The sequence below is a fragment of the Rhamphochromis longiceps genome, linkage group LG17 (genome assembly GCF_057381845.1).
Source record: "Rhamphochromis longiceps isolate RC_006_pf linkage group LG17, R_longiceps_female_GT1.1, whole genome shotgun sequence".
In the NCBI taxonomy this organism is placed as follows: domain Eukaryota; kingdom Metazoa; phylum Chordata; class Actinopteri; order Cichliformes; family Cichlidae; genus Rhamphochromis; species Rhamphochromis longiceps.
This window is the reverse complement of record NC_140573.1, coordinates 24,596,788-24,607,638: the sequence shown is the minus strand read 5'-3', so window position 1 is coordinate 24,607,638 and position 10,851 is coordinate 24,596,788. Positions and strand designations below refer to the sequence as shown.

Here is a 10,851-nt window from a genome sequence, read left to right as displayed (position 1 = left end):
CATAGGACAAACAGACCAAGCACTATGGCTCATAATACAATTACACCTTACCTGTTTGGACTATATTTTTATATTTCATTTTTACTTGCTGCCAGGAACGTTGGGGGCCTGTTGGGTTGCACCTGCGCTCAAATCACATCACAAAATAAAAGGTATAAAATACAAAATAAAATATAATAAAATAACATGTTAAATGGGTGGAAATCCCTAGATCAATGTTTAAATTAACACTCACGCATTGACTCTGTCGGCTATGTTTTGCCATGCATGCTCCCTTTCTTTTGCAGCTGAGGCTGTGTTACTTTTTTTCTGCAAAATTTGCATGTTATCAGCATATGCTGCCATCAGAATTTCGGCCTCAAGCGCTGTAAAATACATTGACCGCGCCTTCTTTCCCTCCTTCTCCATGGTAATTCGCTTAATCTGTGCTCCACTAATCAGGGCTTTATGTATCCTCGTGCGTGCGCTTAACTTGGGGTTAAAGCAACTCCGCGTTGATTGAACTAATTGTTATCAGCCTTTCTGAAACCGAATATTCCGAGTTGGACAGTTCAGGGTTACTCAACCCTGAGTATCGTTTTTCACTCTGAGTTTTCTAAACCGGCTTCCTGAAATAGGGCCCAGGAGGCCAAGGACCATGTTGTGTCGATAAACAAATGTCAACTTCATCTTCTTCTTGACTGTGTCTTCATCAGCTGAATGTTTCATCAGAGAGATTGTATGCTTGCACTCATCCTCACTCAGTAACTTCTCTGTAACAAACTGCAACTCTCGTCTGACAGTTGGTCCACCACACTGGTCTTCACTCGATGATCCATCTCCTGGTGCTAGACAATATGAAATACATCTTTATCAAAACTAATAACAACATTTAATAACCATTATTAATAAAGAACCACAATGTGGAACTGTATTATGTATTTCCACTGAATTATAAATGTTACCTCCAGATGATAATCGCCTCCCTTTAGCAGTGCATCTCTGTATGGCTTTAATCCTCCAGGCCAAGTACCCGGTGCTACCCTCGCCATCATAATAATGTTCCTTGGAGAGTGACATGTACAGACACTGATAAATGAATAAACAAAATAAGTTATGTAACAATGAAGAGTTGATAAGAACATACATTTTAGCAGGATTTAAAATGTTTAAACGTGATTTTGGTTGTATCAGTTATTACTATGGGCTACTTACATAGCCATTTTTGGAGTACAGGCCACTGAGGTAAGAGAAAAAGGTTACAATTCCTCTGGCATACATTTCTTTTACCTGTCGTGGTGGTGATGTACTGCAAGATCAAAAGGAAAAGAACTAGTCAGCTTCCCTGGAATTCATAGAGATTTAAAATAATTTGAAAATGATAGTAAAATCACAGGGCCAGAAATAGATTACCCATTTTTTTCTGTCAAGTATGTTGACCAGTATGTTTTTCTTCTGGTTTCATCCACCAGGGACTTGGTCTGATTGTATTCATTTATTATACGTTCTCCACCAGGTTTGCTGGTGAGAATCGATTCCACCAACTGGAAAACACAATAAAAAAAAACATTCTACATGTTGATATAACCACTGCAGTTCAGAGCACTTAAACTACAAACAAAAATGACACTGTTAGAAGAATGTGGAAATCTGCTAACTCTTACTTGCTTAACTTCTGCATCCAGCTTCTGATGTTTCCTCAAAGGGCTGTCTGAAAGGATGACCATATCCTGTGAATCTGATGAATGTGGCAATGATAACTGGGACTGCTCAGGAGACACTTCTGCAGCAGCTGTTTCCAGACCTCAAAAACAGGAGCAAAACAAATGAGTTTACATGGTCCCTCTATAGACACATTTTATAAACTCTTTTTAATAAACAATGTAATAATGATATTAAAAAAATGACATCCAGTGAAACACACATCACTCAAACAAACCTTTTTCATATTTGATGGTTAATACCCCAGTTGAGGGATCTGTTACTATATCCTCAAATATATCATCATCCAACTCAGTCCCTGAACTATCAAAAACTTTCACTCCTTTTGTTACAGCTGGCACACCAAACTTTGCAAATGCTGGAAACAAGCACACAAGTTTGAGTAAACAAAAAGATTACATGACATTAGGGCTGCTCGATTATGGCAAAAATGATAATCATGATTATTTTCACTGAAATTGAGATCTCGATTATTTGACGATATTTATTTAACCCTTACGACCTACTATAGAACCAAGTCCGCCAGAGCTTATGTTATTTTTTTACATGTTGTAGTGCCATTTGTAGGAGCATTTCAAGTTGCTATACAACTGTTATAGCCCATATTTTAATAATATGTATGCATTAAGTCCATAGTAACTACATTAATTGCAAAAAAGTGCAATAAACTACAAAAAAATTGAAAATCGTTTTTGTTTTGTTTTTTACATACATTTCTACTTGGAGAAATTTAAGAGGTTTATCCCTCAAAACTTTAAATACAAAAAAGTTGCAAAAAATAGTTTACAACAACAGGAAATTTATTTTGAGTGTCTTCATAGTTTTATTTTGGAGATACAGCAATTTTTATATACTGCAGGAAAAACGAAAAAACAATCCTATGATGCAAATTCGCAAAGAAAACAGCAGGTGCATCAAAATAAACTATTTCCAGCAGTGCAATTCGAGTTCTAAGCAGAAACTATTCAGAAAAGTCAAACGTGACTTATAAAAACACCAGTATAAGCTTTTAAGGCCTATAAGTAAAAAACTACATTTTCCACGAAAATGACGTCACTTCAGGTTTTGGGCAGGAAATGGCGGACATGCTATAATTCGTGCTGACGTCTGTTTCACTGTGGGAAGTGTTACGAACAGCTGATCGGATCGGCAAAGCGTGTTTCTGGAATATTATGTTTTTGTTCCTGCAAGCGCTTTTTATGCAGTTTTTGCAAAGCTATATGTGGAAGGAAACCGTGACCGAGGACAAGCTGATGGCATAAGATGTAAGTACAACTCCTCTGGTTTCATATGCAAAAAAAATTATTGCACTAGCTTACACGGTTCAGGTTCTACAGGGATTTAAAAATAGTTACACAAAACGGAGCGTGCAGCTCTGACGCTTTAAAGGGTTAACAATAACAACGTATTGAATAATGACTTTAAAAAATAATATAAAATGGTGTGCAACACCACTGAAGTTTTTTTTACCTCTCTTTTCAACCAACGGCAGTCACTGTCGTCTCCAAATAACTTCTGCTTAGCTTTTTCAAAAGTGACTCAAACAAATAAAAACTAAATTATTAAGCGCCAGTAACATGCTTGATAAGTGGTAGATTAGGAGTTACACTCACATTATACAGTTTTTCCACTAAATATACATTCGTAGCTAAGATGATTCCAAAACGTAGATCATTTTCAATTAATCATAAAATGCAGTTTGAAGAGACTAAATAACAAAAAGAACTTAAAGCACATTGAACACCTTTTTTATACCATGTTGGTTTCTTACCGGCAATCAAAATTCCTTAAGGCTTGGCTCAGATACTCTAGCAAATTTCTGCACACCTCCCAGTTTTGCTTTAAGCAGCATGCTTCCTGTAGACAGTAATTTCTTATAGTCAGTGCTCTTCATTGAACTACTGTAAACAGAAAATGTGAATATTAAACCAGTCCCATAAATACCGGTAAAACAGCCTTGCATTGTTATTTCTTACACTGTATGTATTCAAAATAGTCAACAGGGTCGCAAGAAGCGTGTGGAAAAACCAAGGCGCAAAATAACTGCCCATGAACTGAGAAAAGTCAAGCGTGCAGCTGCCAAGATGCCACTTGCCACCAGTTTGGCCATATTTCAGAGCTGCAACATCACTGGAGTGCCCAAAAGCACAAGGTGTGCAATCCTCAGAGACATGGCCAAGGTAAGAAAGGCTGAAAGACGACCACCACTGAACAAGACACACAAGCTGAAACGTCAAGACTGGGCCAAGAAATATCTCAAGACTGGTTTTTCTAAGGTTTTATGGACTGATGAAATGAGAGTGAGTCTTGATGGGCCAGATGGATGGGCCCGTGGCTGGATTGGTAAAGGGCAGAGAGCTCCAGTCCGACTCAGACGCCAGCAAGGTGGAGGTGGAGTACTGGTTTGGGCTGGTATCATCAAAGATGAGCTTGTGGGGCCTTTTCGGGTTGAGGATGGAGTCAAGCTCAACTCCCAGTCCTACTGCCAGTTTCTGGAAGACACCTTCTTCAAGCAGTGGTGCAGGAAGAAGTCTGCATCCTTCAAGAAAAACATGATTTTCATGCAGGACAATGCTCCATCACACGCGTCCAAGTACTCCACAGCGTGGCTGGCAAGAAAGGGTATAAAAGAAGAAAAACTAATGACATGGCCTCCTTGTTCACCTGATCTGAACCCCATTGAGAACCTGTGGTCCATCATCAAATGTGAGATTTACAAGGAGGGAAAACAATACACCTCTCTGAACAGTGTCTGGGAGGCTGTGGTTGCTGCTGCACGCAATGTTGATGGTGAACAGATCAAAACACTGACAGAATCCATGGATGGCAGGCTTTTGAGTGTCCTTGCAAAGAAAGGTGGCTATATTGGTCGCTGATTTGTTTTTGTTTTGTTTTTGAATGTCAGAAATGTATATTTGTGAATGTGGAGATGTTATATTGGTTTCACTGGTAAAAATAAATAATTGAAATGGGTATTTATTTGTTTTTTGTTACGTTGCCTAATAATTATGCACAGTAATAGTCACCTGGACACACAGATATCCCCCTAAAATAGCTCAAACTAAAAACAAACTAAAAACTACTTCCAAAAACATTCAGCTTTGATATTAATGAGTTTTTTGGGTTCATTGAGAACATGGTTGTTGTTCAATAATAAAATTATTCCTCAAAAATACAACTTGCCTAATAATTCTGTACTCCCTGTATTAGTGTGTGGTCAACCACAAATCTTCATACTGTCATCCATACATGAGGTCTTTATACAAACGATGAACGATAATGAAAGAAACCGTTTAACTGATATGAAATGATTGAATTATATGAAATATTATGGCTTTGTTTGCCAGAGTGTTTTTCTGTAAACTACTTTGAACTGCTGGCAGTCAGTGAAGTCACTGAAAGGCAAGATTCTATGTTGTGTTGCCGTAGTTTCCAGAGTTTACTTATAAAGCTCACTTACAGAATTCAGTTAGAAAAGTCAAGCATTTGAAAGGTGCACATTTGAAGGAATATTAACTCAATCTTAACTCATTACGGTTTACATTTTCGATTTTAAAAGTTCTCCAAAATTACAATGAAAAAGGAAACAAGAAAAATGACCACTCCAGCTGATAAGAAAGATTCAGGAGATCAAGGTAAGTAAAATAATAAAATAAAATCCTGGTAAAATCCGAATCCTAGAAATGTTGACACCGTGTGAATCATTTTTAGAGTATTTGAATCATATGTTTGATTGAAAATAGCTTTAATACAAGATGTCTAATCAAAGAAAGGTTACCGGTCTTTTGGTAAAATAATGTAATAAGTTTATTCTTGGACTCAACAGTAAAAACAGACCAACAAGTGTCATCAAGATCTAAGACTTAGTGAACCTAGTATCAATTCGCACTGGTCAGTTTTTTTTATCCCAAGAATAAACTTGTGATAATTTAAGCAAAAGCAATTTCAAATTCTTTGCCATCAAACTGCTTCCAGTCCTGATGTCGGGGACTCTTTTTCACCACTGTGTTGTTGTCGTTTATAGATTGTAAGAGCAGGACTGCTAAAAGAAAGGCCAGTCCTGAAAAGAAGACCCCAATAAAAAGGAGGAGGGTCGCTGAGCAGGCTGGTCCTTCCACCAGCTCAGATGTGGTCAAAGGTGTGAAGCGCAAGGTTGTGCAAGATGAAGAGGGCACAACAAAGAAAGCAAAGAAGGCTAAACTTCTCGACCATATGAGCGGTGACGAGGAGCAAGCATCCTTCTCGTTGGACTCTGGTAAAGGTAGGCTAATTAGTTGAATAAGGGGGTAGATTAAGTGTGGTTGCTAGGTTTAAGATATTGGTGTTTAGTGTTTGTGTCTATCATCCAGTGAGCTGATGTGCTTTTGGTGTTTTCCACATCTCCAGACTTGAACAACAAACAGGAGTGCGCAAAAAATGGCAAAAGAAAGGCCGCGGGAGACAACAGAGAGCCACTCAAGAAAAAAAAAAGGAATGTGGACCAGGGCAAAAAATCAGTGGCAGACCAAAAACGTAAGTAGCAAGCAGCTTGGGTTTTATATTCAGGGGAAGGGCAGAAGGAACATTTAGGCTACAGAGGAGAGTAATTTGTGTCACAGCTGTAATAAAACCAGATTTGCTGTTTTGTCTGTTCAGGTGAATTCCAAGCCAGATATGTGGAGGAGCACCAGCTCGGAGAAGGAGGCTGTGGAGCAGTGTTTGCTGGCTACCGGATAGAAGATCGTTTTCCAGTAAGTGTTCAGATGATGGTAGTAACACAGGCAGTGACACAGATAATGGATAATATCGTAAACTGAGACGTCTGCTGTGTTTCCACCTTTCATTATGTCATACTGAGGAAATGCTCACCAATGCTCTGTGTCTTCTAGGTTGCCATCAAACACATTCCCAAAAATAAAGTCTACTGCAAAGTGGCGGTAAGCGTCCAACACTTGAATTAGTTTCACATTACTGGATTGAATGCGGCGTTCCTCATCATCCACTTTGTTGTAATATTTCAGGATGAAAATGGGAAGATGCTCTCGGTGGAAGTGGCCATTATGCTTAAACTTGCAGGTGAAGCAGAAGGGTCAGTGGGAATATCAGCACCTGTGTCCTTGCTGGAGTGGTTCGACCTTGGCAAAGAGCTGATCCTGGTGCTGGAGAGACCTGTCCCCGCTGTGGACCTGCAAAAATACAAAGCAGAAAATGGAAGAACTTTAACAGAGGACACGGCCAAGGTAAGTTGACTGGAAGAGCCTTAGACTGTACAGCATTCAATCAAGGCAGAAAAGCATTAACTCATTATTGTGTTTTTCATCTTTTCCAGGTCATTCTGAAGCAACTAGTTGATGCTGTAAAGGAACTTGAGGAGAAACACATCTTTCATCGGGACATCAAGGGACAAAACATTCTGATTGAGACCGGCTCAGATGTGCCTCGAGTTCGCATCATTGACTTTGGACTGAGCTGCTTTGTTAAACAGCGATCTCTGTATCGCATCTTCTATGGTAACATATTCTGCTCTTGCTTTTCACAGATGTAACAATTTGTGTCTTTTGTTTTAGAAGAAATTGTAATTGTGTCTGTTTGTTAGGCACTCCTCTTCACATCCCTCCCGAGTGGTACATTAGGAGCTGCTACAGGTGTGGACCCACCACGGTGTGGCAAATGGGAGTGGTGTTGTATGAAGCGCTTCATGCACGATACTTTAGTACCGCGAGGTTCCTCACAAAGCAACTGAGCATCAAAAAGCGTCTGTCCACAGGTAAGAAAACTTCACACTTCCAGATTCACTAGAACTATCATCTTCATCTTTTTGATCTTTTCTTTCTTTCAAGAATGCCGGAATTTCTTGGACGCATGTTTAGCTTTAGCCCCGGAGAAGCGCCCAACACTGGAGGAGCTCCAGCTTCACCCCTGGCTAAGATAACACACACAAACACACAATTCACACCTTATCATGTAAGTGTGATACATTGTAGTAACTTCCTTTCTTTTTTCTGTTGGACAGGAATAGATAGAGTGGGTCAATCTTAAAAAGAAAATAAATAAAAATTTAGCTTTTTTGGAGTTCCTGTAACCCCCCCAGCCATCCCAGGAAAGGGGATCTCTCTTTGAATGGGCTTTCCCGAGGTTTCTTCCCATCGATCTGGCCCCCTGGGGAGTTTTTCCTCGTCTTCATAGAGAGCTTGGGCTGGGTCAGGAGCTCCATCAAAACTGTCTTTATTTGATGACTTCAATGTCATCAAATAAAGATGTGTTTTACTTAAAGTAAAATTTGATCAAAATAAAACTTGTTTAATTCATCTTTGCTGAGGATTCTCCTTCATTACTATTTTGTTTTGTTTTGTTGTTTTGTTTTTACCCATGGTGCATTTTGACAAATAAGAAAACTGAATCAGGTTAAAGTGTGCACAAAGACAGTCACACTGCAAATGATCTGAAGACTTGCATCTGTTGCTCTAACCCCCAACTAGTTTAGACAGATTTCCTGGTTCTACCAGAGGTTTTTTCCTTCAAGAAGGGAGTTTTTCCTTCCCACTGTTGCTGAGTGTTTGCTCATAGTGGGTTGTAAAAGCATAAAAGTTAATAAGAGGCATTCATAGCAGAGTTATCACAGAGGGAACTATATAGCTTAAATGTACACAGTAAAATTTGCAGTGTCAAACTAACACTTAAAGAGTTACATTTAACACTGTTTCCGAGTCTATTTGGTGCCATTCAGAATTGGTGTTAAATCAACTCTTTCTATAGTGTTAAAATTTTAGAGTAAATTTAACTCTAAATAGAGTAAAAATTTAACACTGAGTAACACCGCATAGTGTTAAATCAACTTAACACTACTAGTAGTGTCATATTATTTACTCTATCCTAGTGATAAATTAACTCTATTTGAGTAAAATCCCGCTGATTTTTAACACTGAATTGTGTTATTTGAAATTAACACTGGGGGTTCAAAGAACTCTGATGGGAGTTGATGTTACTCTATACTGTGTTATTCATACACTAATCTCTAGTGAAAAATTAGCTCTCATAGAGTAAAATTTGTAATTAATTTTACACCAAGTAATGTTACTAAAACTCTTCCTGTAGTGTTACCTTTACACTCAATTCACTGTTTTGCAGCATGAAAACCTGGTTTTTAATAATGCTTTTACATATAAAACAAGTGAGCAAAAACCACAACTAGATAATACATTTAACAGCTTTATTTTTATGTCAGGCTCAAAATATAAAAACATCTCATGTAGTGTATAAAACACTTTAAAACAATGAATTTAGTTCGGCATAAAACGGCAATATACAGGGAGGAATCTGAAATGCCATATTTGATTTGAAGAAGCAACACAGCTCATTTATGTTCAACACCTTCAGCACCATATTGGGATGCAGTCTGACCCTAAATGCATGATGATGGTCATCAAAACACAGGGTTTCCATCAGTTTTCCGCAGAGCAACACAATGTCATCTTTCACAACAATACTTTTGATCTTACAAAAAAGCAGAATCTCAGACACTACATCTGTACAGATGATAAAGTCAGGGCGGTACTCTGTACTGTGTGTTATTATCCACTTAGCTGAAAACAAACTGGTAGACAACACAGCTCCAAGCAAATTCTGGACCTTCTTCCAGCTCTCCAAGTGTCACCATCTTTCCTGGTCCTAAAGCTAATCTTTCCAGACTAAAGGACTCCCAATGCTTTATTTTATTACTATTATATTTATTTTTACTTGTGGTGTACTGTAAAGGTACACTCTGCAAGGCTGCATCTTTAGCCTGAGTATGAATCTCAAAAAACACTTCCTCCATTGAGGAGACAAAACTACTCACAGTAGATTGGCTTAATCCAGCTGCCCTGAGCTGTGCAACAGCAGAGGCACACCTATCCAAAGTGCTCTTATTTGACCTTTTCAGATGTTGTGGGTGTTTCTTCTACATTAGTTGACATCACCTCCCCTGTAGTGCTAACTTCTTTAACTGCCACATCAGGCTGTAGATTAACATCAGTGTCAGCCTGCTGGTCAAAATAGTTAAGGTGTTTGGTATTTAAATATTTTCTAAAACCTGTGGTCTGGATGAACATGTACATGTTGTGAAGCATAGTGTTTGTAAGATGTGCCAAACACAAAATGTGCTTTAAACAGTTCATCAACAGTACCAAGTGAAGAGGTAGACTTGCATGGCATGGCATTCTTGTCAAGAATAATGAAGAACCGGTGGATGTCATTCTTTTTCACCCCAACAGCCAGGAGGTAGGGTTGAGTGCTGGTAGTGATGGAATCAAGGTGCTCTTGGATATTTGTTCCAGTCTGAAAAGACAAATACAGACAGGCAATAAGAATCAAGTGTTTCTTAAACTGGTAATTCATAACATAAAAATAGAAAAGAAACACAAACCTTCTTGAAGACCACAAGACGCCTTTCTGCTTGAGAAGCTGACACCTTTCCTGGTCTCTTCCGACCCTGACCAGATGGTGGAATCAGATGTAATAGCAATAGAATTGCTGAGAGGTCACTGTCCCAGCCTGCAAAAATTATTTGTTTTTAATAAAGTTGAGTCATCATCAACAACATATTTCAATGCATTGATAAAATGTTTGAGTAGATCCAAAAGACAAAAAGGATAACTGTTCTGTGACAAACATTATATATGCTATGAATGTGCTAATCAAAGAAACAACAGCTCACCAATTAACTTCAGTGACATCCTCAGGTGAGTCAGCTGCCAGCAAGAGTTCTTCCAGGTCACTGGTAGAAGGAAGCTTTCTGCCTTGTTGGATAATCTTTCTTTTGAATGTTGTTGGCCACCTCTCCAGCAACCTGCCTGATACATCCTCACCAAACATCAGTACAAAATCCTGTTCGATCTGTAACAGGGATAGAGAATTATATCTGCTATCTACAAAATATTAAAGTGTGTTTACATTGTCAAAGTAATGACAAATATTCACCAAGCCTTTGATATCTTTGAAACGTGGAAAAACAGACAGTATGTTGCTTGACAGCAGGGCCCTGTTTCAGAAAGCCGATTTAGTGCAAACTCTGAGTAAGTATACCCTGAGTTAACGAAAACTCTGGGTTTTTGGTTTCACAAAGCGAGTTCAGCTGAAGCCTGAGTGAGTCACTATGACGACACACTCCGTGAAGCTAACCTGCCCCCTAGC

General features: G+C 38.7%; 2 protein-coding genes across 2 annotated transcripts; one reads left to right on the top strand and one right to left on the bottom strand.

Annotated features, from left to right (window-relative positions):
- Window positions 1–561: 561 nt before the first annotated feature.
- On the bottom strand, window positions 562–3,553 carry LOC146649750 (uncharacterized). The gene is made up of 7 exons (XM_085386354.1): window positions 3,483–3,553; window positions 1,919–2,070; window positions 1,644–1,783; window positions 1,393–1,523; window positions 1,195–1,288; window positions 945–1,068; window positions 562–827 (listed from the first exon to the last, which is right to left on the bottom strand). Exons 1-7 carry the CDS (start codon window positions 3,551–3,553, stop codon window positions 562–564), a joined length of 978 nt encoding a protein of 325 aa, XP_085242480.1.
- A 3,064-nt stretch (window positions 3,554–6,617) lies between these two features.
- LOC146649749 (serine/threonine-protein kinase pim-2-like) lies at window positions 6,618–8,321 on the top strand. Its single transcript, XM_085386356.1, has 4 exons — window positions 6,618–6,920; window positions 7,010–7,190; window positions 7,277–7,447; window positions 7,521–8,321. The coding sequence occupies exons 1-4, from the start codon at window positions 6,717–6,719 to the stop codon at window positions 7,610–7,612; spliced, it is 648 nt and encodes a 215-aa protein (XP_085242482.1). The 5' UTR covers window positions 6,618–6,716; the 3' UTR covers window positions 7,613–8,321.
- Window positions 8,322–10,851: the final 2,530 nt, after the last annotated feature.

Excerpts from the sequence above, each read along its gene's own strand:
- LOC146649750 (XM_085386354.1), bottom strand. The coding sequence starts at position 3,553 with ATGCTGCTTAAAGCAAAACTGGGAGGTGTGCAGAAATTTGCTAGAGTA. Across the intron at positions 1,784-1,918 it reads AACCATCAAATATGAAAAAG|GTCTGGAAACAGCTGCTGCA; the intron begins GTTTGTTTGAGT and ends CCTGTTTTTGAG. Across the intron at positions 1,069-1,194 it reads TGTACTCCAAAAATGGCTAT|TGTCTGTACATGTCACTCTC; the intron begins GTAAGTAGCCCA and ends TTCATTTATCAG.
- LOC146649749 (XM_085386356.1), top strand. The coding sequence starts at position 6,717 with ATGCTCTCGGTGGAAGTGGCCATTATGCTTAAACTTGCAGGTGAAGCA. Across the intron at positions 6,921-7,009 it reads TAACAGAGGACACGGCCAAG|GTCATTCTGAAGCAACTAGT; the intron begins GTAAGTTGACTG and ends CATCTTTTCCAG. Across the intron at positions 7,448-7,520 it reads CAAAAAGCGTCTGTCCACAG|AATGCCGGAATTTCTTGGAC; the intron begins GTAAGAAAACTT and ends CTTTCTTTCAAG.